Source organism: Myotis daubentonii, chromosome 16 (assembly GCF_963259705.1).
Source record: "Myotis daubentonii chromosome 16, mMyoDau2.1, whole genome shotgun sequence".
In the NCBI taxonomy this organism is placed as follows: Eukaryota; Metazoa; Chordata; class Mammalia; order Chiroptera; family Vespertilionidae; genus Myotis; species Myotis daubentonii.
In genome coordinates this window covers 36,312,593-36,332,538 of record NC_081855.1, presented here as the reverse complement: position 1 = coordinate 36,332,538, position 19,946 = coordinate 36,312,593, and the positions used below count along the sequence as shown (strand labels likewise).

Sequence of the window (19,946 nt, the reverse complement as noted above, 5' to 3'; positions counted from 1 at the left end):
TTTTTCAAGTATACTTGGGTTAACAAAATGCAGCAGTGGGGCGTGCCTTTTAGCAGCTGAACAGACAGGCCACTTTTTACATTCCTTAGAAATAAGATATGGTTCAGTATTTTAAATCATAGCAACAGTTGATAAGAAAAACAGCAAAAAAGGTAATCGTTTCCATATGGAAAGAAAAGGAAGAGCCAGTGAAGCTGTGAACTGTCATTTTTCCAAATAAAAATAAATCACCACTGGTAGATTTGGCAGAAAGGGCAAATGTTCCTATTTCCCATTTTACATTTGTTAATACATCACATGTGATGTGTTTTATTGAAGTACAACACTCCCCGCAAACTCAGTTGCCAACTTTCAATTGTGTTTTGTCCTGAGTGAAACCGACACCTCTGGATGTGCCAATTTCATCAAGCACAGTATTTCCTTGGTGATAATTTTCTCAACTTAGTGAAATTTTGGTGCAAGCTCTTACCCCTTTTACTGAAAAGCATATAACCATCTTCTAAATACCTATAATAAGTTAAAAGCACTAGTTGGAATAAAATCAATTTCTGCCCTGGCATTCCAAAATCTAAAAGAAAAACCAACCCAATTTTCTGATAACCAAAAAGGTTAAGAAAAGCAAACAAATTAACCATTTACTCATTTACCTTAGTATTTAAGCATTCTGTATATTTATTAACAAAATCCTGGCTTTATTTTTAAATAGCTGCTTAAGGTAGAAAATCTTACCTGTTATAGAATAAAATATACAAGATGTTCACTCTGTAATATTTAACAACAGCTCCCTCTTGTGGTTCAGAACATTCACTTCAGAGGTAAATACATTTAAATACAGAACTGCAATTTCTTAACTTAAAATTGTGCTGTGAAAATTTAGCACACATTTAATGAATCCTTTTTGAAGTGAAGAAGGAAGAGTTAGGCATATAGGGACAAAACAGAATATTCCCCTTTTTGGATAGTTCCAGAGTTCCAACATCTAAGCAAAGTGTTTCCAAAGTTCTTTATAGAAGCACCAATTTTTTGTCTTGCAAATGAAAATACCAAGTAGATGTTTTCATTGAAAAGATGATATTCTCTATTTAAAAGGTTCTTCTCCTATTCTGTGGGCATAGTATGCAGAAGAAATAAGCATTTGACTTGGCTGGCTTTCAAAGATCAAAATTTGAAAACATACAGTGAAAATAGTATTGAAAATATTTTAGTCCAAAAATGACATAAGGCATTTTCCCCCTTGAACCTTTTGTTCAAGATCAGAGATTGCGGTAACTGGCAACAACCTGTTCTAACAATGTGAAACTGTCCAAAAAGTCCTCTTCTTCAATTCCAAACTTTGTGTACTGATGAATGTAGGCTCTGGCAAAAGAAACAGAAAATGTAAAATGAAAAATACCAGACAGATAAATAACTCTTAAAATCAAACAATAAATAGACCTTTCCCAGCTCATGAACATTTAAAGATGATAGACTATCTTTAAAGTCTTTCTTTTGCTTCAATATTGGCTCCAAAGATTAGCAAACTTTCGAAGTTTATACAGGCTCCCTGCCTTTTTAGTGTCCAAGAGAGTGACGATAAACTTGGGAATACTAGTTAATCCAAGTGGAGGCCTTGTCCAATCATTCAATCATTTGAGGAATTTTTCTTTGACAGCTGGTCACTGTGGCAGAGGTCAGGAAACCTGATAACACATTTCTTAATATGAAGTAGACATTCCTTAGTATCAAGTGGAGTTGCACTTGCAATATTTCTGAGCAAGATAAGGATCTCTTCTATTACTTCAAGGGTCTTATTTTATTTATTTATTTTTAAATATATTTTTCATTGATGTTAGAGAAGAAGGGAGAGGGAGAGAGAGAGAAACATCAATGATGAAAAAGAATTATTGATGGGCTCCCTCCCACATGCCCCCTACTGGGGATCAAGCCCAAAACCCAGGCATGTGCCCTTGACAGGAATCGAACCCAGGACCCTTCAGTCTGCAAGCCAATGCTCTATCCACTGAGCCAAACCGGCTAGGGCTCAAGGATCTTATTTTAGAAAACTATCTGATTGTCCCTGTCTTATAATGAAATTTCTGCTTTAATTTCATTTCAGGTAGAAACTAATTTAGTCAACAGCAATAATAATAATAAACAATGACTGAGCATTTACTAGTCAGGCACTGCACTAGATGTTTGTACATGATTATCTCATTTAATCCTCACCACAGGTCCTCTCAGTTTGGACCCATTATGCAGATAAGGAAATGAAGCCTGGAGTAACATGCCTAAAGTTTTACACCCACAAAGTGGTAGCCATGCTTACTCCACATTGTGGATTGAACGTTTGTGTCCCCCAAGGTCATGGTATTAGGAAGTGAGGCCTTTGGGAGGTGATTAGGTCATGAGGGTGGAGCCCTCAAGAATAGGGCTAGTGCCCTCATAAAAGAGGCCCATGGAAGTGCCTTTACCTGTCCTGACACAGAGAAAAGACACCACCTGTGAACCAGACATCCAATCTGCCATCACCTTAACCCTGGACTTCCCAGCCTCCAGAACTGTGAGAAAGAAACAAATACTGGTCTTTATAGGCTACCCATCCCATGCTATTTTTGTCAAAGAAGCCCAAACAGGCTAAGATGCTATAGATCAGCGGTTCTCAACCTGTGGGTCGCAACCCCTTTGGGGTTCGAACGACCCTTTCACAGGGGTCGCCTAAGACCATCGGAAAACACATATATAATTACATATTGTTTTTGTGATTAATCACTATGCTTTAATTATGTTCAATTTGTAACAATGAAAATACATCCTGCATATCAGATATTTACATTATGATTCATAACAGTAGCAAAATTACAGTTATGAAGTAGCAACGAAAATAATTTTATGGTTGGGGGGTCACCACAACATGAGGAACTGTATTAAAGGGTCACGGCATTGGGAAGGTTGAGAACCACTGCTATAGATCCTGCCTTGAGTTTTAAATTATATTATCTGCCTAAGGTTAGGAAGGTTTGTAGATTGATCTTTTACTTACTTTGAAGCAAACATATTCCATGCTTTGCCCACAATCATATCAAGTGGTTTTACTAAGAACTGGCTGTTGCTGACCAACGCTGCAGACTTCTCATATTTGTTAAAGGCTCGTTGGGTTTTCCACATATTGAAAGCATTATCAGGTTCTAACCAGGAAGTATAGAGGGCTGGATCTTTAAATCCCCCTGGAGTAAAACAACATAAGCCACTGTTCACATTGTAAATCATTTATTTTTAAAACAAATTAATAAAGGAATATTTCCTTATCCACTTAACCAAATATCTTTTGTTTTGCCTTTTAAAACTAGCCTTATATTTAAAAAGTAAATTTTTTAAAAATTAAAAATAAAACTAGCTTTACATTGCTTTTGATAAATGATTTGTACTCATCATAACAGAGAGAGAGAGAGAGAACTATTAATGTGAGAGAGACACATTAATCAGTTGCCTCCTTCACATGCCCCAACCAGGGATGGGGACCAAGCCTGCAACCGAGGTACGTGCCCTTGACCGGAATTGAACCCAGGATCCTTCAGTCTGCTGGCCAACACTCTATTCACTGAGTCAAACCAGTTGGGGTGAAATGTTCTCTTTTTAATTGCTACTAGTTTTTTATCTAAGGGGTATTACAAGAACTAGATTGTTTGGTGTTCTTTATATCACAGCTAGAAGCAGCCAATTGGACACTGCTGAAACCATCAAATAAGGATAATATAAAAATCCAGAGACATGCCATAGAAACACAAAAATAACAAGAGATTGCTCTTTCAACATCCTGAAAATTTTGTAACAAAACGCTTGTCACAGAGACCACTAGCTGTCCCACAAGACTGTTCTCTCTCTTTAGTAACAAAACCCCCAAATTTTAACTGTGCTCATGGTGACCCTTGCAGTGAGGTGTGGCATGTGGTTCAGTCCCAGTCAAATGGATATAAACACCAGCGTGGTGTGCAACTCTAGGAGGAGGAGGTGTGCCCCTCTTTGCTCCTTTCTATGTGAGTTGGTGGCCGAACTCTAACAGATGTCTTGGACTAAAAGGAAGCAGCCATAAGGTAAAAACAATAGAACAACCAGATTCAGGAAGAAAGAATTAAATTTGTATCTTGTTTAAACCATCCCTATTTTGGTGTTCAGTCCACATACTGATAAAATGGTTTCATTTTGCTATAAAAACACATAATTATTATTTTTATTTCTCTAAGAATAAATTCAGGGATAAATTTATTTTTAAACCATGTGCACCATATGCATGTGCAAAAAGCACATCTTAATTTTCAACTTAAGCCCTGCTTACCCAGATCCGCACTGTGCACCTCTTTCCCACGAAGGATGACCAAGTTAGCAAGAGACGTGTTAAAGTGAAGGTTCTTGTTGACAGACATTTTACCAAGAGTAGTAGCTCCTGATAAAGGAGGCCGTACCTGCCAATCAATACCTACCAAAAGAAAAAAAAAAGCAAAAATAAAGCAAGAGATTTTATGAATGGCTTTGAACAGGAAGAGAAAAGTGTGTTACAGAATTTATATACTTTACATAAATTTTTATTTGATAACAAAGTTTTTTTCTGCTGAGAGAGGGTGGTAGCCAGCCTCCAAGATGAATCCCAATGACTCTTGCCTCCTGAAATTCAGGTCCTTGTGTGGCTCCTTCCCACATGGGATAGGGCTGACCTTAATCACCAAAAGGGTGGTGCAGAAATGATGGCGTGTGGCTCCAAAGCCACGTCATAAAACACACTGTAACTTCCACCTGGCTCCATCTTGGATCACTCATTCCTCCTGCTGCTAGGACATGTGGCAACAGATATACTGCTGGTGGCAATATTAGCGGGGTCAGTCTTTATATAGAGCAGTCTGATAACAAATGAAGAGTTTTAAAACTGTATTCTTCAACCTTGTTAGTGATGGATATATATTTATTCATATATTTATATACACAAATATTTATATGTTCAAAGCTCTATTATAGAATTGTACACCTGAAACTTAGATAATTTTATTAACCAATATCACCCCAATAAATTCAACTTTTTAAAAAAGCTCTATCTATACCTGTGGGAAAAAAAAATGTTAACACCCTAAAGTCCCTCATAGAAAAATGACTAAGCAAATTGTGGTTTATTGATCTGAGCTCAGCACAGCACACCTTACATTATTACCCTTAGGGACACAGTGTTCCTTGCGATGTGAACAGGTTTTGCTAGAAAAACAGGTATACACTGTGACCCAAAAAATTCGGGAAGCATTACTTTAAGATGTGAACTATCCACTTATCTCCAAACCTCAGGCACTATAATCTAAAATCCCTAAGGAATTACAATTAGATATAGAAGAAATCCACTTCCATAGTATTGAAATCTAAATTATTGTGATTTGTGGTAAAATATACACTACAAAGATAATACTTAGTAGTGATTTCCAGTTAACCATGACAGATTGAATAAACAAGTTTACTGCCACTCTCTCCCCAAATCTCACTAACAAGACAATTCAAGAATTTTTTTTTTTTTTTTAAGGCATAAGAAAAAAAAAAGGCAGAGGAGTTCATGGCAGCGAAATGTTGGAAGCTGGAAAGGAGTGGTTACTAATTTAGCAACCAGGGAAAGCTGGAACTCCTGCGCCCCGTGGAGGTCCTAGAGGCGGGCCAGGCACTTCCAAAAGAGGAAGAAACAGGGGGATTAGTTAAAAATCTGGCTGAGAAGCACTGAGAGCCCCAGACCCTTCCCACTCCCTGCAGCAAGGGGAGTGCACCCCTCCATTAGGAAGGGCTAAGCCACTGAGGCTCTGGCCTGAGGGACACTATTGCTGGGCCACTGCTTCAGGCTCTGAAGATATAGCAGGAAACAAAATAGATTTTTTAAAAACCTTTATGTTCTACTAAGATAAATCAAAAGGTCCACATTAAGGAATTTCAAAATGCCGAAGACAGAGAAAATCCTGAAAGATTCAAGAGAGAACAAAACAGGATTAGGAATCAGATCCACTTCTCAACAGTAGCCCTGGACGCTAGAAGATGATAGAGTAATGCATTCAAAATACTGATTAAAAATGATTCCCAACCTCGAATCCTGTACCTAACCAAACTATCAATGTCATGAAAGGGCAGAATAATGATATTACATGGCTTAACTATGAGTATTTACGTAGCAAAAGTAATTCAACCATTGATAACTGATCTAATCCAAAAGTTGTGTGTGTGTGTGTGTGTGTGTGTGTGTGTGTGTGTGTGTGTGTAGAGGCGTGTACAAAGGTTCTATCCTCAATTTTTACATTAGGGAGGCAATTGATAATATCTAAACATGTAAAATAAAACAAGTAACAGTATAAGCAAGATATTTAGAAATATGGAGGCAAATTCCAGAAGCAGCAGCTAAAAACATTGAAAGTAAGGCATCAGCGGGGCGGTGGGGGAGGTGTAGGACAGGGCATTGCTCTTTTCCTCATTATAAATTCATGCAGGCAATTACTTGGCTCTTAAAAAAAGGTTGAGTTATAATATACATACACTGCAATGTATGTAAACAAAATCGTAAATATTTTATGTTTATGATACAAATCTGTAAATATTAAAATGGATTTAAGTATACACTTAAATGAGTTTTAACTACTTGTGTTTTTTTTTTTTAATTTTGTTAATATATTTTTTTGTTGATTTCAGAGAGGAAGGGAGAGGGAGATAGAAACATCAATGATGAGAGAGAATCATCTATTGGCTGCCTCCTGCACGCCCCCTACTGGGGATTGAGCCTGCAACCTGGGCATGTAGCCTTGCCCAGAATGCCAATGACCCTTTAGTCCACAGGCTGATGCTCTATCCACTGAGTTAAACTGGCTAGGGCTTAATTACTTGTTTTTAAAAACTCTGTTCATATATTACTTTAATAAAAATAAAATGTAAATAAAAATAAATTCACAGTTATCTGAAATTATTTTGGGAAATGACACTGTGGGGTGATTAGGAAGCCCTCCCAGGATATCCTGGTGAGTCAGGCCCCTCCCTGGCCAGAAGAAGGGGCCATTATTTTTAACTGGCCCAAGACAGTTTATATTGAGAACTCCAGTATAGGCATTCTTCCCAGCTTGTGGGCTACATATTTTTAAAATACCCTTTACCTTCTTCCATTTTTGCATTAGAAATGAGCATCTGTCTCAAATGCTTGAGGAGGCCAGCCCAAGTAAACGTGCTGTATGCCAGGGAGTGCTCAGACATTTGGGGAATGTTACGAACACCCAGCATCTTGAATTCAGGATGGGGAACTAAATTCTCCAGTAAGTCTCCTGTAAAGAAAAAAAAATTTTTAACTAAAATTTAATTCTGCATTGTTCCAGTTGGTCTATACACAACCACAATTTGATGGTCTTTGAGTATTTTCTCCTCCAAGCCAGAATTGCTTAAATTTTAAAATGTGAATAAACTTTCAGAGACAGTCTATTAAAGACTATGTATTTGCTTCATTTTGGCACCAATTTTAGCATGAGTGAGAAATAATACTTTGCCAAAAAATAAACAAAGAGTTCAGAAACCAAGTAACTGTTTATATGAATGAAATATTTAGTTAACAGCCGAAACCGGTTTGGCTCAGTGGATAGAGCATCGGCCTGCGGACTGAAGGGTCCCGGGTTCGATTCCGGTCAAGGGCATGTACCTGGGTTGCAAACACATCCCCAGTGGGAGATGTGCAGGAGGCAGCTGACCGATGTTTCTCTCTCATCGATGCTTCTAGCTCTCTATCTCTCTCCCTTCCTCTCTGTAAAAAATCAATAAAATATATTAAAAAAAAAAAGAAATATTTAGTTAACAGAGTAAGCCTAATAGTTAATATGCTTTTATTGTCTTTCTGTATTCACTAAATATTCCTTTAGAAATTTTCCTAGTTCTCTAATTTATTTTATCTAGTTAAATGATAATCAGAACTGTGAGAAGCAAATTTATGTTGTTTCCATGCCACCCAGCCTATGAGTTATAGCAGCCTGAGTGGACTAAGACAGACTAATCTATGGACGTCCTGCCTTTTCAATCCATCAGTCTTCCTCTTTCTTTTCTTATTTTTTTGTTTTGTTTTGGTTTTTTGTTAATCCTCACCTGATTCACCTGATGATATTTTTCCATTGATCTTTAGAGAGAGTGGAAGGGAGAGGGAGAAACAGAGAGAGAGAGAAAAAAATTGATGTGAGAGAGACATATCAATTGGTTGCCTTTGCACACACCCCGGCCAGGGCAAGGGGTTGAGCCTGCAACTGAGATACGTGTCCTTGACCAGAATCAAACCTAGGACCCTTCAGTCCAAGGGCTGAGGCTCTATCCACTGAGCCAAACCAACTAGGGCAGTGTTTCCTTTTCTTCACCTCCCTCCTTATTTAGCTCCTTGCCCTTCTGTCTCTTCATCAAATCTTTCTGGTGAAAAAATCCAATCTTGGATCGGCCCCATGCTTCCCATTCTCTGTGCCCTTCAGAGTATAGCTATAGAAAGTCACCCCAGATGGCAGACTGGGACCCCCTCGGAATTCACAATCCCCAATTGCTTTGTTGAGAAGGTGATGTCTCTTCAAACACTTGAGCAGAACTATGTGGGTATCTGAGGTCTTTAGTGGACTTATGTTTTAAAAATTGAGCAATTGAGGAATTGAGGAAGAAACAAAATTGGAGGAAAGCTAAAGGACCTGTTTTAGACACAGTGTGTTTGGAACGTCCGTGAAATGTGTACATAGAGATGTCAGGAAGGCTGTTCAATATAGGAATCTGGAGCTCAGGGAATTGGTCAGAGTTGGAGATAAACTGGCAGGTTGGAAAAGACAAGTGGTATTTAAAGCCATGGAACTAGGGAGAGGATCCAAGACTAGCATTTAGAGCCTGAAAAACAGAGGAAAAGGGGGAATAAAAGAAGTAGTCATGGAGACAGGAGAAAAATCAGTAGAGAGGCTGTCATAAAAGGCAAAGAGGAAGAATGCAGACAGATGACAGAGATGGCACCTACAGGTCTGAGCACACTGATAAGATGTGAGGACAGTGGGAGAAATCAGTGATTTGAACTGAAGAAGAGGTGGCAGGAGAGGAAGACAGGGGAAAAATGATAAATCCATTCAGAACATGCTAAATTTGAATAAGCAGAAGGTAACTCAGAAAACTGAGATAGGGAAAAACTATTTGGGAAAGAGATTAGAGTGGGGCAAGGGAGGGGGGATATAGATTACAGAGTCATTTGCATCTAGATGATTTGAACTAATAAGGCACTATTTGCCAAATAAGCTGAAAAAAAAATGGTGGGTTTATCTTTATTTTTATTGATTTCAGAGAGGAAGAGAGAGATAGAAACATCAATGATGAGAGAGAATCATTGATTGGCTGCCTCCTACACGCCCCACACTGAGGATTGAGCTCGCAACCCAGGCATGTGCCCTGACCGGGAATCATTTCTAACCGTGACCTCCTGGTTTATAGGTCGATACTCAACCACTGAGCCACTCCGGCCAAGGTGGTGGGTCTTTCTGGAGTGATAAAAATGATGGTTGTAAAACTTTGTGGATATGCTAAAAAAACACTGACTTGTACACTTTAAATGGGTGGATTGTATGGTATGTGAATTATACCTCAAAGTTTTTCTGAGAAAGAAAGAGAGAGAGAATACTAAAGAATAGTCCATGGGCATCCCCCACTCTTGAGAGAAATGTAGTAACTTTCGCAAACATTTCGGTAAGACAGTTCAGAGAGCTAAGCAGCTCCTTAGGAAGGCTTTTGAGATGAGGGAGACTGAGTGTATCTGGCAGAGGAGAGGAGCCAAGGAAGAGTAATTTCGAGGCTCTCAGAACTTAAGACTTTCCTATCAATTACATACAGGAGGACAAATACCTAGTGGATTTCTTCTGTAGTGAGATGAGCCTTCCTCAGAATAAGTAGGCTGGAACACACTTCCCAGCTGATGGGCGAGGACTTGATTTATATCCCTGAAGGAGATCTGCTTGATATTCATCAGTTTTGCACAGATCTTATGAAGAGCATCATTCTCGTGAACAAGGAGGGCGTCTGAAGATCGGTACAAGTGAGAAAGAGTCAAAATGGAGTTGTAATTCTGAACGATAACCTGGAGAGGAGAAGGTCAGAAATAAGAAAAGCAGGAGAGAATAGTGGTTAAGAGGGTGGATTCTCAGGGCATCCTGCCTGGGATCAAGTCCTGGCTCTATCACTTTCTGGCTATATGACCTTGTACAAGTTGTTTAATCTCTCTGTGCCTCAGATTCCTCTCTGTAAAGTGGGAATAATAATTATACCAGCCTCGTAGAGTTTTAAAGGTTGATGATAGAATGCATGTAAATCACTAGAACAGTGCCCTGTATATAGTAAAGATTTAATGGATGGCAAGCGTTACTATCACACTTCCTTCCTACAGTGACTTCTCTCACCTCCATGTTATGATTTCTCAAGGTCTCTGCTTTATATACTGTAGGCCAGGGGTCCTCAAACTATGGCCCGCGGGCCACATGCAAATACAAATATTGTATTTGTTCCCGTTTTGTTTTTTTACTTCAAAATAAGATATGTGCAGTGTGCATAGGAATTTGTTCATAGTTTTTTTTTTAAACTATAGTCCGGCCTTCCAACGGTCTGAGGGACAGTGAACTGGCCCCCTGTTTAAAAAGTTTGAGGACCCCTGCTGTAGACAGTGGGACTAACTCAGGAATGGGTCCCTGAGAGAAAATGTACAATTGTCTTCTTCGGAATTTTTAGAGATCAGGACACCTCATCTGTTTGCAAAAGTTTGAGCAAAGTTAAATGAATTGTTCACGCAAGTACCATATTGTAAAGTCACTCCTGAAGCAGTAACTTAACATTTCCAAAGAAAGGGTCAGATCTATCTTTTGCCTACATGTATTGCAACTGCAGCAGGATTGAAATATAAAAATATAAAATTTCAGTAAATGTGTTCTTACCTCACCAGTTCCATAAGGCCATATAATGTGATTCATTTTCAAGGAGCTGGAATACTGATCTTGTAAATTCCGTGTAATGAAGGCTCCTAGCCCAGATCCTGTGCCTCCAGCCATACTCATTATGATGAAAAAACCACTCAAGGAGTCACATTTCTCTACTTCCTTCTGGATTAGGTTCATTATAGATTCTTCATGTCTGGGTCCATGAACAGAGTAACTATGCAATGCAGAAAGAACAAATACAAACACTTTACAGTTTAACCAGAGATATGCAATGCAGAGAGAAAGGTATAGGACAGAGAAGGCTTTTTAACCCCATGAACATGAACTAACTCTCATGAAAGGCACAAAATGTAAAATACACAAGTTAAACATACTTAACAGGAGAGCAGGAATGCTAGGACAATGAATTGACTAGGTACAGAAAATTCTCTGTTACAGGCCATTCCTTTAGCTGGAGATTCCAATTACCAGGTAGTTCTGTAAGGTTATGGTAAAACATAATATTCAGTACTCATAACAATACTCCTAAAGCAGTGGTTCTCAAACTTTTTTGCACATTACAATCACCTAGGGAAGCTTTGAAAAATCCCAATATCCGGGCTTCTTCCCATACCAATTAAATCAGAATTTTTGAATTGAGCCAAGGCACTGGAATTTCCCAAAGAACCCCAGAAAATACTACTGCCTCACTGCATTCCCCATTAGCTGGAATACCTGCGAGATAAAGATATTATATTGATAATAAGTTAGTTGGCAGAATGACAGTGAAGAAGTAGAAAACCCTGCTGCAAGAGGTCCACGGTTTCATCATTACCTGGACCTGAAGCACAGACATACATGAGATAGAATGAGAGTTTCTTCTGGGTGAAGTCATACCCTAAATTTTAAAATAGTAATTTTAAGATTATGTGCACAGTATATCAACCGTGCAGTTGTAACTACACTCTCTACTAATCGACTGTGTAGCTGTATCTAAACTGAAAAATCATGATGAATTATTCTTACCCATATGCCCAGTTGTTTCCAGAACCTTGTTTTTGACAGAAGCATGAACGCTGCCCATATTTCCATCGGCCAGACTGGGCAGCCTTTGATAGTGTTTGATTGATAACTTTAGGTTCCATGTCAACAAGGACAGCCCGGGCAATTGGAACTAGAGATGGGGGGGCGGAATAAAAGAATAATATTTCATATGTCGTATTTAGGCTAACACAGAGTATAAACTTCTAATTCCCCCCTGCCACACACAAAAAATCCGAAGTTGGATAGAAAGATTGGTCATACTGCTCAGAAATCAAGGTGGGCAGCAGTAGGTATATGCAGATGGTTCATAATGTCTAGCAGTCTGCTAAGCAGGATGAATCAGTGTGAGTTACAATGATCACTGGGTCAGGTCTACAAACATCTGTTGAGTGCTTACCATGTGCCGTGTACTGGGAACACAGAGATGAAGGCAACCCCAATCCAGCCCTAGAAGGGCTAGTTGGAGAGATGAAACACTGAATCACTGTATCATGTGATGACACACGACAAATGCACACTAACTGAGTAGTATATTCGGAGGTTCAAAATACCATGAACACAGCAAGCAGTTTAGGATTGTTGAAGCAGATGATGGAGGAGGGAGTAGAAGAAGTGATGGATGGAGATGGAAAGCAAGCAGGGCTCAGATTTTGGAAGTCCTTGTGTACAATGTTAAAAGCTTGAAATAATCTTTTAGGCAATGTGAAATCACTGAAAATGTTCAAGCAGGGGAGGAATAATCAGATGTCTTCTTTTAAAAAAATATATTTTTATTGCTATTTTACAGAGAGGAAGGGAGAGGGATAGAAAGTTAGAAACATCGATGAGAGAGAAACACCTATCAGCTGCCTCCTGCACACCTCCTACTGGGGATGTGCCCGCAACCAAGGTACATGCCCTTGACCGGAATCGAACCTGGGACCTTTCAGTCCGCAGGCCAACGCTCTATCCACTGATCCAAACCAGTCAGGGCTCAGATGTCTTTTTTAAAAAAAGATATTTTTATTAATTTCAGAGAGGAAGGAAGAGGGAGTGAGAGAGAAACATCAATGATGAGAAAGAATCATTGATTGGCTGCCTCCTGCATGGCCCCTACTGGGGGATTGAGCCCACAACCCGGGCATGTGCCCTTGACTGGAACTGAACCTGGGACCCTTCAGTCCGTAAGCCGACACTCTATCCACTGAGCCAAACCAGCTAGGGACAGATGTCTTTTTAATACAGCAGTGTGGAGGATAGATGTGATAGACACAGGAGTTTAGGCAGGGAAACTGAGAGTGTCTTGAAACAGTTCATGTGAGAGAGGACAAGAGTCAGAACTAAGGTAATGACAGTGAACATGGAAAAGGCAGAAGAGTTTCAAGAGATATGTAGGAGGCAAATCAAGCAGATCTTTTTTGAATATGTTTTGATTTATTTCAGAGAGAGGAAGGGAGAGGGAGAGATAGAAACATTCTTACACACGCCCCCCCCCCTCCCACCCCAGCCAACTGGGGATGGAGCCCAAAACCCAAGCATGTGCCCTGACCTGGTATTGAACCATGACTTGGACACTCAACCACTAAGACACACTGGCTGGGCTAAATTAAGCAGATCTTGATGTCTGATGGTATGTGGGCAGTAAGAGCCCAAGTTTTAAAGGAAAGATAATGAATGATGCTGGATATGGAGATGCTGACTTTGAAGTACACATGGGAGATGTCCACTAATCATTGCCTGGAAGTGAGGCTAGGGTAGAGATTTGAGAGTCATTCGTGTAAAAGATGTCACAAATTACAAGAGAAACTGAAATTGCCCAGAGAGAACTATACAAGTGAGGACAGAGGAGCACCTGAGATACAACCATTGGAGAAGAAAGGTTCAGATTCTAAGAAGAAGGAGTTTTAAGGAGTGAGTTTTAGAGTTAGTTACCAAATCCAGTAGAGAATTAAGTAAATGAAGAAAATAAAACAGCCACTGGATTTGGCAATTAGGCTATCACTGGGAACTCTTCTTAGAGCAGCATCAGTGGTGTAGGGCAGAAGCAAGATTATAGCTGGTTAAAGTGGGTAATCCTTTGAGACTCTTAGCTGAGAAGGTAAAGAGGTAATAAAGAAGACTGTGCTGAGGGGGAAGATGCCACCATAATGGCAAAGGTTGTTAACACAGAAACAAAGGATCAAGCGCAAAGTCATTCCCTAATAAGATGCGAAGGGATGACATTCAGACACGATGTGGATGGCCTGGCCTTGAAGTGGCTGGTTATGTCAGAGTAAAGGAGAGGACTGTGAACCACACATACCTCCATTTTCCTCCTCGCTGAAGAATCTTTCTTTGCAAGATGCTTGATATGCCTCATTCTCTCTTTTAGAGCAGAGTCCCTGGGGACAGTGTGAATCACTAAATAGAGCATCAAATACTTCAAAACCAATCTGATTGCCACACTGACCAAGTTGCACTGTTACTATTGACATGCTGAGACACAAACTAGGCCTATTTCCTCAAAAAAGTGAGCAACCTGTAATAGAAAAATATAAGCTTTGAGAACACTACATTATCAACAAATAAAGGACAAATAAAATGCCATGTATGCTAATATACATCAATAAAATACATAATTTAAAAATGCCATATGCATATATGGTGTTACAGATGAAATAGCTATGCCGTCTAAGGAACCAATCATTTAAGGAAGTTATTGTTTTTCTCTACATGGTTTTGGAATTTACTGTACCCAAATCTATTCATACACAGCTCAACAGTTTCCAAAGTCTGATTTGCATTCCCTATTTTCCTATGCATGTATTTAAAACAAAACAAAAAAAAATGCATGCTGGTTGAAGGAATTAATAGTATACACTTCCCACCACAGGGACACATAGAATGCAGAAGTTAAGTCAACAATTGTACATTTATTAATTAACATTAATTTTCTCTCTTCTAAATAATGACTTTCTCTCTCTCTCCACCAATTACCTTTCTGGCCTGGTAACTACAGTAACACTTATAAGAAAGACTGTGTTTAGCTCAGGTAGGACAGCAAGGAAGACCAAGCTTGGAAAAATTGGACCAGATGAAATATTACAGCAAGTCTTCACTATTTTTTAACAGTGAAAAGAGACAATCTTTATTTTTATTTTTTTGTAAATACCTCAGACCAGGTCTATGCAGCACTGGAAAGAGCAGTGACTTGTGAGCCATACTCTGTACTCATAATTTCCTTTTTTCTTTTCTTTTTTTTAAATATAGTTTTATTGATTTCAGAGAGGAAGGGAGAGAGATAGAAACATCAATGATGAGAATCACTTATCAGCTGCCTCCTGCACGCCCCCTACTGGGGATCGAGCCCGCAACCTGGGCATGTGCCCCTGACTGGAATCGAACCTGGGGCCGTTCAGTCTGCAGGTCGAGGCTCTATCCACACAGCCAAACCAGCTAGGGCTGTACTCATAATTTTCAAACTACCTTGCAAACTAGATATCATTACTCTCATTTTATAGATAAGGAAACTGAGGCTCTGAAAGGTTATGTGACTTTCCCATGCCCACTTAAGTAATAAATAGCAAAGCCAAGACTCTCCCTTTCCCCACTAATCCTAGGAGTTCCCCCATTCACCCCACTCACTGACAGCCCCAGTACCAGCCGTTTCTGTCCTGTTCAAACTTCAGAGGGCCATTATGCGCATGCTCACTTTCAACACCCAAAAAAACTAGGGACAACGAATGCGCATGTTCCACAAACGAAGAGTTTTGTTGTATTTTTTTTCTTTTCCTATTCAGAAAGGTTAATTACGCATGTTCAATTTCAATTTATCAACTTCAAACACGCTACGCATGCTCACTGTTGATCAAATGCTTGAGCTGACATTGCGCATGATCCAGCTTCCACAAGCGGCTTCAGCTGGATTTCTGCGCATGTGTCTGCCAGTACCTCACTTCTGGCGATAGTTGTACGCATGTGCATTGCCCACAGTCGGCTTCACAGAACCTTGTGCGCATGCTCTCGCGCTGAACTTGAGGAGCCAGTCTAAGGCCTAAGCGCAGACGCACTGAGCTGAAGCAGCCAGTGATGGCGGCAGCGGCAGTGGTGTCTGCGGCGAGTCCGGGCCCATGAGGCGACGACGGAGGCGGGACGGCTTCTACCCAGCGCCGGACTTCCGAGACAGGGAAGCTGAGGACATGGCAGGAGTGTTTGACATAGACCTGGACCAGCCAGAGGACGCGGGCTCTGAGGATGAGCTGGAGGAGGGGGTGAGGCCCGTGGTCCCGGGGGGCCGGCGGTGACAGGGCCGGGGCGGCGGGGCGGGCCCGGGAAGCCTGGCGCGTCCGAGAGCGCGGAGACCCAGGGGGTGCGTAGTCTCCCGGACCAGCTGAAGCGCCGCGCGGCCCGAGACAGGGGAGCGGGTGGGGCGGACCTGGCCCGAGGGGAGAGGCCGCGGCGGGGCTCGCAGGTGCAGGTCGCGTCCCTCGCCCCTGAGCAGCGCAGCCCGGAGCCGTCAGTGCAGGGACCGAGGACGGGCGCGCGGTCGATCCCTCCGGCTGACCTGAGTGTGGCGGGGCGCGAGTGGCGTGGCGCGTGTTGGGGGGAGGGGGACGGCGCTTGCTGGGTGTCCCCTAAGTGCAGGTGAAGTGCGGAAGGGTTTCCCTTCGAGTGTAAGATTTCGAGTGTTCCATCGTCAGACCTCCCACAACCACCTCTCTTCTCGGCCTGTCGCTTCTCTCCTAGGAAGCGCTCAGCTGTTAGAAGTGACAGCTGAAAACTTCTGTCGGGAGTAGCGCTGCCGCTGCTGTTACAGCCACCAGGAGTTTTATTTCGGGAGCAAGGGGGCTCTGCTGCATCTTCCAGGGTTGGTTTGTTTGCTCTTTTTTTTTTAAAACAAAACAAAACAAAACTCCTTCCGTGTGACTTTTTTTTTATATATATAAAGCATTTGTAACAACACACGGCATTTATAACTTACTTTTCCCCCAGTTGAAGATGTCTATATTTTTTCAAAATACTTTATGTAATTTTGGGGTGGAAAAAACCCCAGCGTTGACAGCTGTGATTTGGCTTGCCAAAAATAAATTGCTTGAACCGAGACTTGTGAATGGTGGTGTGAGGGCTTTCCTTGCTGTAATCTAGGGTGTTAAAAATGAAGAATTGTCTTTCCTAATGCATAGCTTGGTTTTACCTTTGCTGTCTTAATAGTTTGTTATTGTTTGTGGAATATCATTCTTTTTTCAAGATAAATTTATTGAAAAATCACAAATTACACCTTAAGTTAAAAAAATGGTGTTGTAAATCACTGATTCTGGGCAGATCCTTATGGTAATTTAGAGTCTAAATTCCGTTGTCTAGATGAGTACATGTCAGAAGTTTGCTCTAACTACATAAGGGGATTTCCCTTTCTTTTGTTCATCTAATTTTTTCCTTCTGGCAAGTTGTGCCCTGCTTATTGACAAAAGATTGAAATGCTTATATATATATATGTACATATATATATATATGTGTATATATATATAAAGAAATTTGAAAACTTTAAGAAACTAAAATAATACTGTTCATAATCAAATGAGTCTAAATCAAAATTACTTTGGAAGGTGGATATTGAGATGTGTACTTTTTAATATGTTTGCATATGTAATTCCAGTTAGCCTTTTAATGGAGCATTTGATACACTAAATAACTTGAAACAAAATGGGATTACTTTCATTACATGTAGCATACTCTTGTCAGTTATTTTGACAGTGGCTTTGGGGTAGGGATGAAAACTTGATAGGAAGGATGCTTTATAAAATCTGATAGAATTTCTAGACCATTGGTTTATCCCAGAAGTTAAAGGAGGTAGCAGTAAAATACTGTATGAAGATACCGGTTATGACCTGGAACCTCGTTGGGTTTTGGCCTACTCCTGGACATTTGCTCTGTTGGGTACAAGCAAATAGGATTTTGAGAGTGTGTGGAAGGGAGGCCAGAGAAATTGGTAGTAGACATAGGAAAGAAATGTGGCCACTGCCCTGGGGTGAACTTTGGGGGGGAAAGCAAAGGTAATTAGAGAGGATTTTGAGGAAGAGCTTTCAGCAAAATAGTATATCTTACTTAGCAATGCTTTTGGAATTGAAACTTTTTCTTTTCGGTGTATTTTTAAAAAATATATATTTTTATTTATTTCAGAGAGGAAGGTAGAGGGAAGGAGAGATAGAAGCATCAATGATGAGAGAGAATCATTGATAGGCTGCCTCCTGCATGACCTCTACTGGGGATTGAGCCCATAACCCGGGCATGTGCCCTTGACCTGGGACCTTTCAGTCCCCAGGTTCACGCTCTATCCACTGAGCCAAACTGGCTAGGGCTTGAGTGTATTATTTTAAGAGGTGCTTCAAGGCAGAAAGCCAAAAACAGTTACAGTGGGATTGGGTTAGCCACTCAAGGAGATTCAGTGATATCCAGGTTCTTCCAAAATAAAATTTAAACTTTCTGAAAAATGAGAGTTTATATTTTTTAGAAAATCAGGCTATTGTGAGTTTATAATAATATAGTTAATATTCTGGCTATTTGTCAATTTATAACCTTTAGTTTAGTACACAAACTTTTTAAACATTGGTGCATATCAAAGTAGCCTCAGTAAGGAAACTGAGGCATAGGCCAAAGAGATGGTTGGCCAAAACCATGTAGATAACTAGTGGTAGTGTTTTTTGACTCAATTCAGCAAGCTTCACTACACAGGTTCTTCATTGCATATACTAGTCTTGTTCATAAAGTACCTCTTTGTGGTGTGTCAAATCCTTCCAGCCATGCCACTGACTATGTGACCTAGAAGAAATTGTTTAAGGTCTGTGGTACTTTTTTTCACTGTAAATGAGGATTGTGTGAGATAAAGTCTTTAAAGTACTTATAACATATTGGCATATTAAGCAATTAGCTAATTCATGGGAATATAGTAGCTCGTCAGTGTTACCCATTGCCAAGAAACCAATCATTCAAGTTTACCCTCATCTGTGCCTAGAGACTTAATAATAAATGCAGTTACACAAGAGGCTGCATTTTGGGGGCTGTAATATCTTTTTCTAAAAAATTAAATCATTGGTCCTATTTAGAGATACATTTTTAGATGTATTACACAGAATGAATCTGTATTAGTAAATATATATATTCTTCAGTAACTAAAAGATGAGGAGAGTAATTTAATATAGTTATAGATAAAGTTGGATGTCTGCTACCTAACTAAAAAAAGACCCTGATTGATTACCTCAGAGGACTATTACAAAACCAATGGATAAGAGTTGTTGTTGTTTTTTGGGGGGGAGGGGTTATTTTGTTTGTTTGTGTTTGTTGGTTTTTTTTTTGGCTGATGATAGTATAATTTGGGAACAGTGAGTTGAAACTAAGGGAAAGTTTTCCTAGAGATATTTTTTCCTCCCTCCTCTAGAGATTTTCATTAGATTATGAAAATGTTGGAAACCTTTGCTTTCTGTGGAGACACAAAGTTGAAATAGTAATAGAAAATTATAATGCAATATTTAAAGTCTGCAATTTTTACTCTAATTCAAAATTGAATTAGTCACAGATCTTACTACATGAGTTTCAGATTGAGATATCAGATTTTTACTGAGCAAAAAGTTTAAAATTTTTTAGTGCTTTGAAAAACTAAGTGCTATATAGATAGTATGCATTCAAATATTCATGATTATGAAAATTTATAGGAAAAACAGCTCATTATCAACGTTTAATCTTGCATTATAGTAGATATTTACCATAAAGTATTTATATATATGTTTTTAAATCAATTTATTGGGGTAACATTGGTCAATAAAGCCATACAGGTTTCAAGTATACAACCCTATAACACATCATCTGCATACTACAGCATGCACTCACCACCCCAAGTCAAATCTCTTTCCCCTACTATTTATCACCCCTTTGCCCTCTTCCACCTTCCCTCACCCGTCTTTCCCTCTGGCAGTCACCATACTGTTACCCTGTCTGTTGTTTTTTTGTTGTTTTGCTTAATCCCTC

The 19,946-nt window shown here is 39.8% G+C and overlaps 2 protein-coding genes and 1 long non-coding RNA gene across 15 annotated transcripts in view; 2 read left to right on the top strand and 1 right to left on the bottom strand.

The window, feature by feature from the left end:
• Positions 1-687: 687 nt before the first annotated feature.
• TUBD1 (tubulin delta 1) lies at positions 688-15,916 on the bottom strand. Of its 5 annotated transcripts, none has more exons than XM_059669800.1 (10): positions 15,790-15,875; positions 15,100-15,180; positions 14,251-14,466; positions 11,952-12,099; positions 10,944-11,160; positions 9,865-10,096; positions 7,131-7,295; positions 4,313-4,453; positions 3,020-3,203; positions 688-1,356 (listed from the first exon to the last, which is right to left on the bottom strand). In XM_059669800.1, the coding sequence occupies exons 3-10, from the start codon at positions 14,420-14,422 to the stop codon at positions 1,254-1,256; spliced, it is 1,362 nt and encodes a 453-aa protein (XP_059525783.1). In that variant the 5' UTR covers positions 14,423-14,466; positions 15,100-15,180; positions 15,790-15,875; the 3' UTR covers positions 688-1,253. The 5 variants fall into 5 exon arrangements, with proteins under 5 accessions (XP_059525783.1, XP_059525781.1, XP_059525785.1 ...); XM_059669798.1 differs by lacking the exon at positions 15,790-15,875 and adding an exon at positions 15,573-15,762; XM_059669802.1 differs by lacking the exon at positions 15,100-15,180 and having other exon boundaries at positions 15,790-15,916.
• A 51-nt stretch (positions 15,917-15,967) lies between these two features.
• RPS6KB1 (ribosomal protein S6 kinase B1) overlaps positions 15,968-19,946 on the top strand; it is a 35,321-nt gene continuing 31,342 nt past the window's right edge. For 2 of the 9 annotated variants that reach the window (XR_009449211.1, XM_059669797.1), the window contains exon 1: positions 15,969-16,198. Coding sequence is in view for 4 of the 9 variants with exons in the window: in XM_059669797.1 (XP_059525780.1) it covers positions 16,058-16,198 (141 nt within the window). In the remaining 5 variants the exon portion in view is untranslated. Of the gene's footprint in view, positions 16,199-16,673; positions 16,795-19,946 lie in introns of those variants that run through there. The other 7 variants (XM_059669796.1, XM_059669795.1, XR_009449212.1 and 4 more) reach the window with 6 other exon arrangements.
• LOC132218519 (uncharacterized) lies at positions 16,801-18,597 on the top strand. Its single transcript, XR_009449213.1, has 2 exons — positions 16,801-17,419; positions 17,456-18,597. It is a non-coding gene; the product is annotated as an uncharacterized LOC132218519 (long non-coding RNA).

Bases quoted from the DNA above. Each gene is read 5' to 3' on its own strand.
- TUBD1 (XM_059669802.1), bottom strand. From the start codon at position 14,422: ATGTCAATAGTAACAGTGCAACTTGGTCAGTGTGGCAATCAGATTGGT. The intron at 4,454-7,130 runs GTAAAGGGTATT...TTCTTTTGGTAG, and splicing joins TAATGCAAAAATGGAAGAAG to GTATTGATTGGCAGGTACGG. The intron at 1,357-3,019 runs GTAAGTAAAAGA...TTCTTTTGCCAG, and splicing joins TGGAATATGTTTGCTTCAAA to AGCCTACATTCATCAGTACA.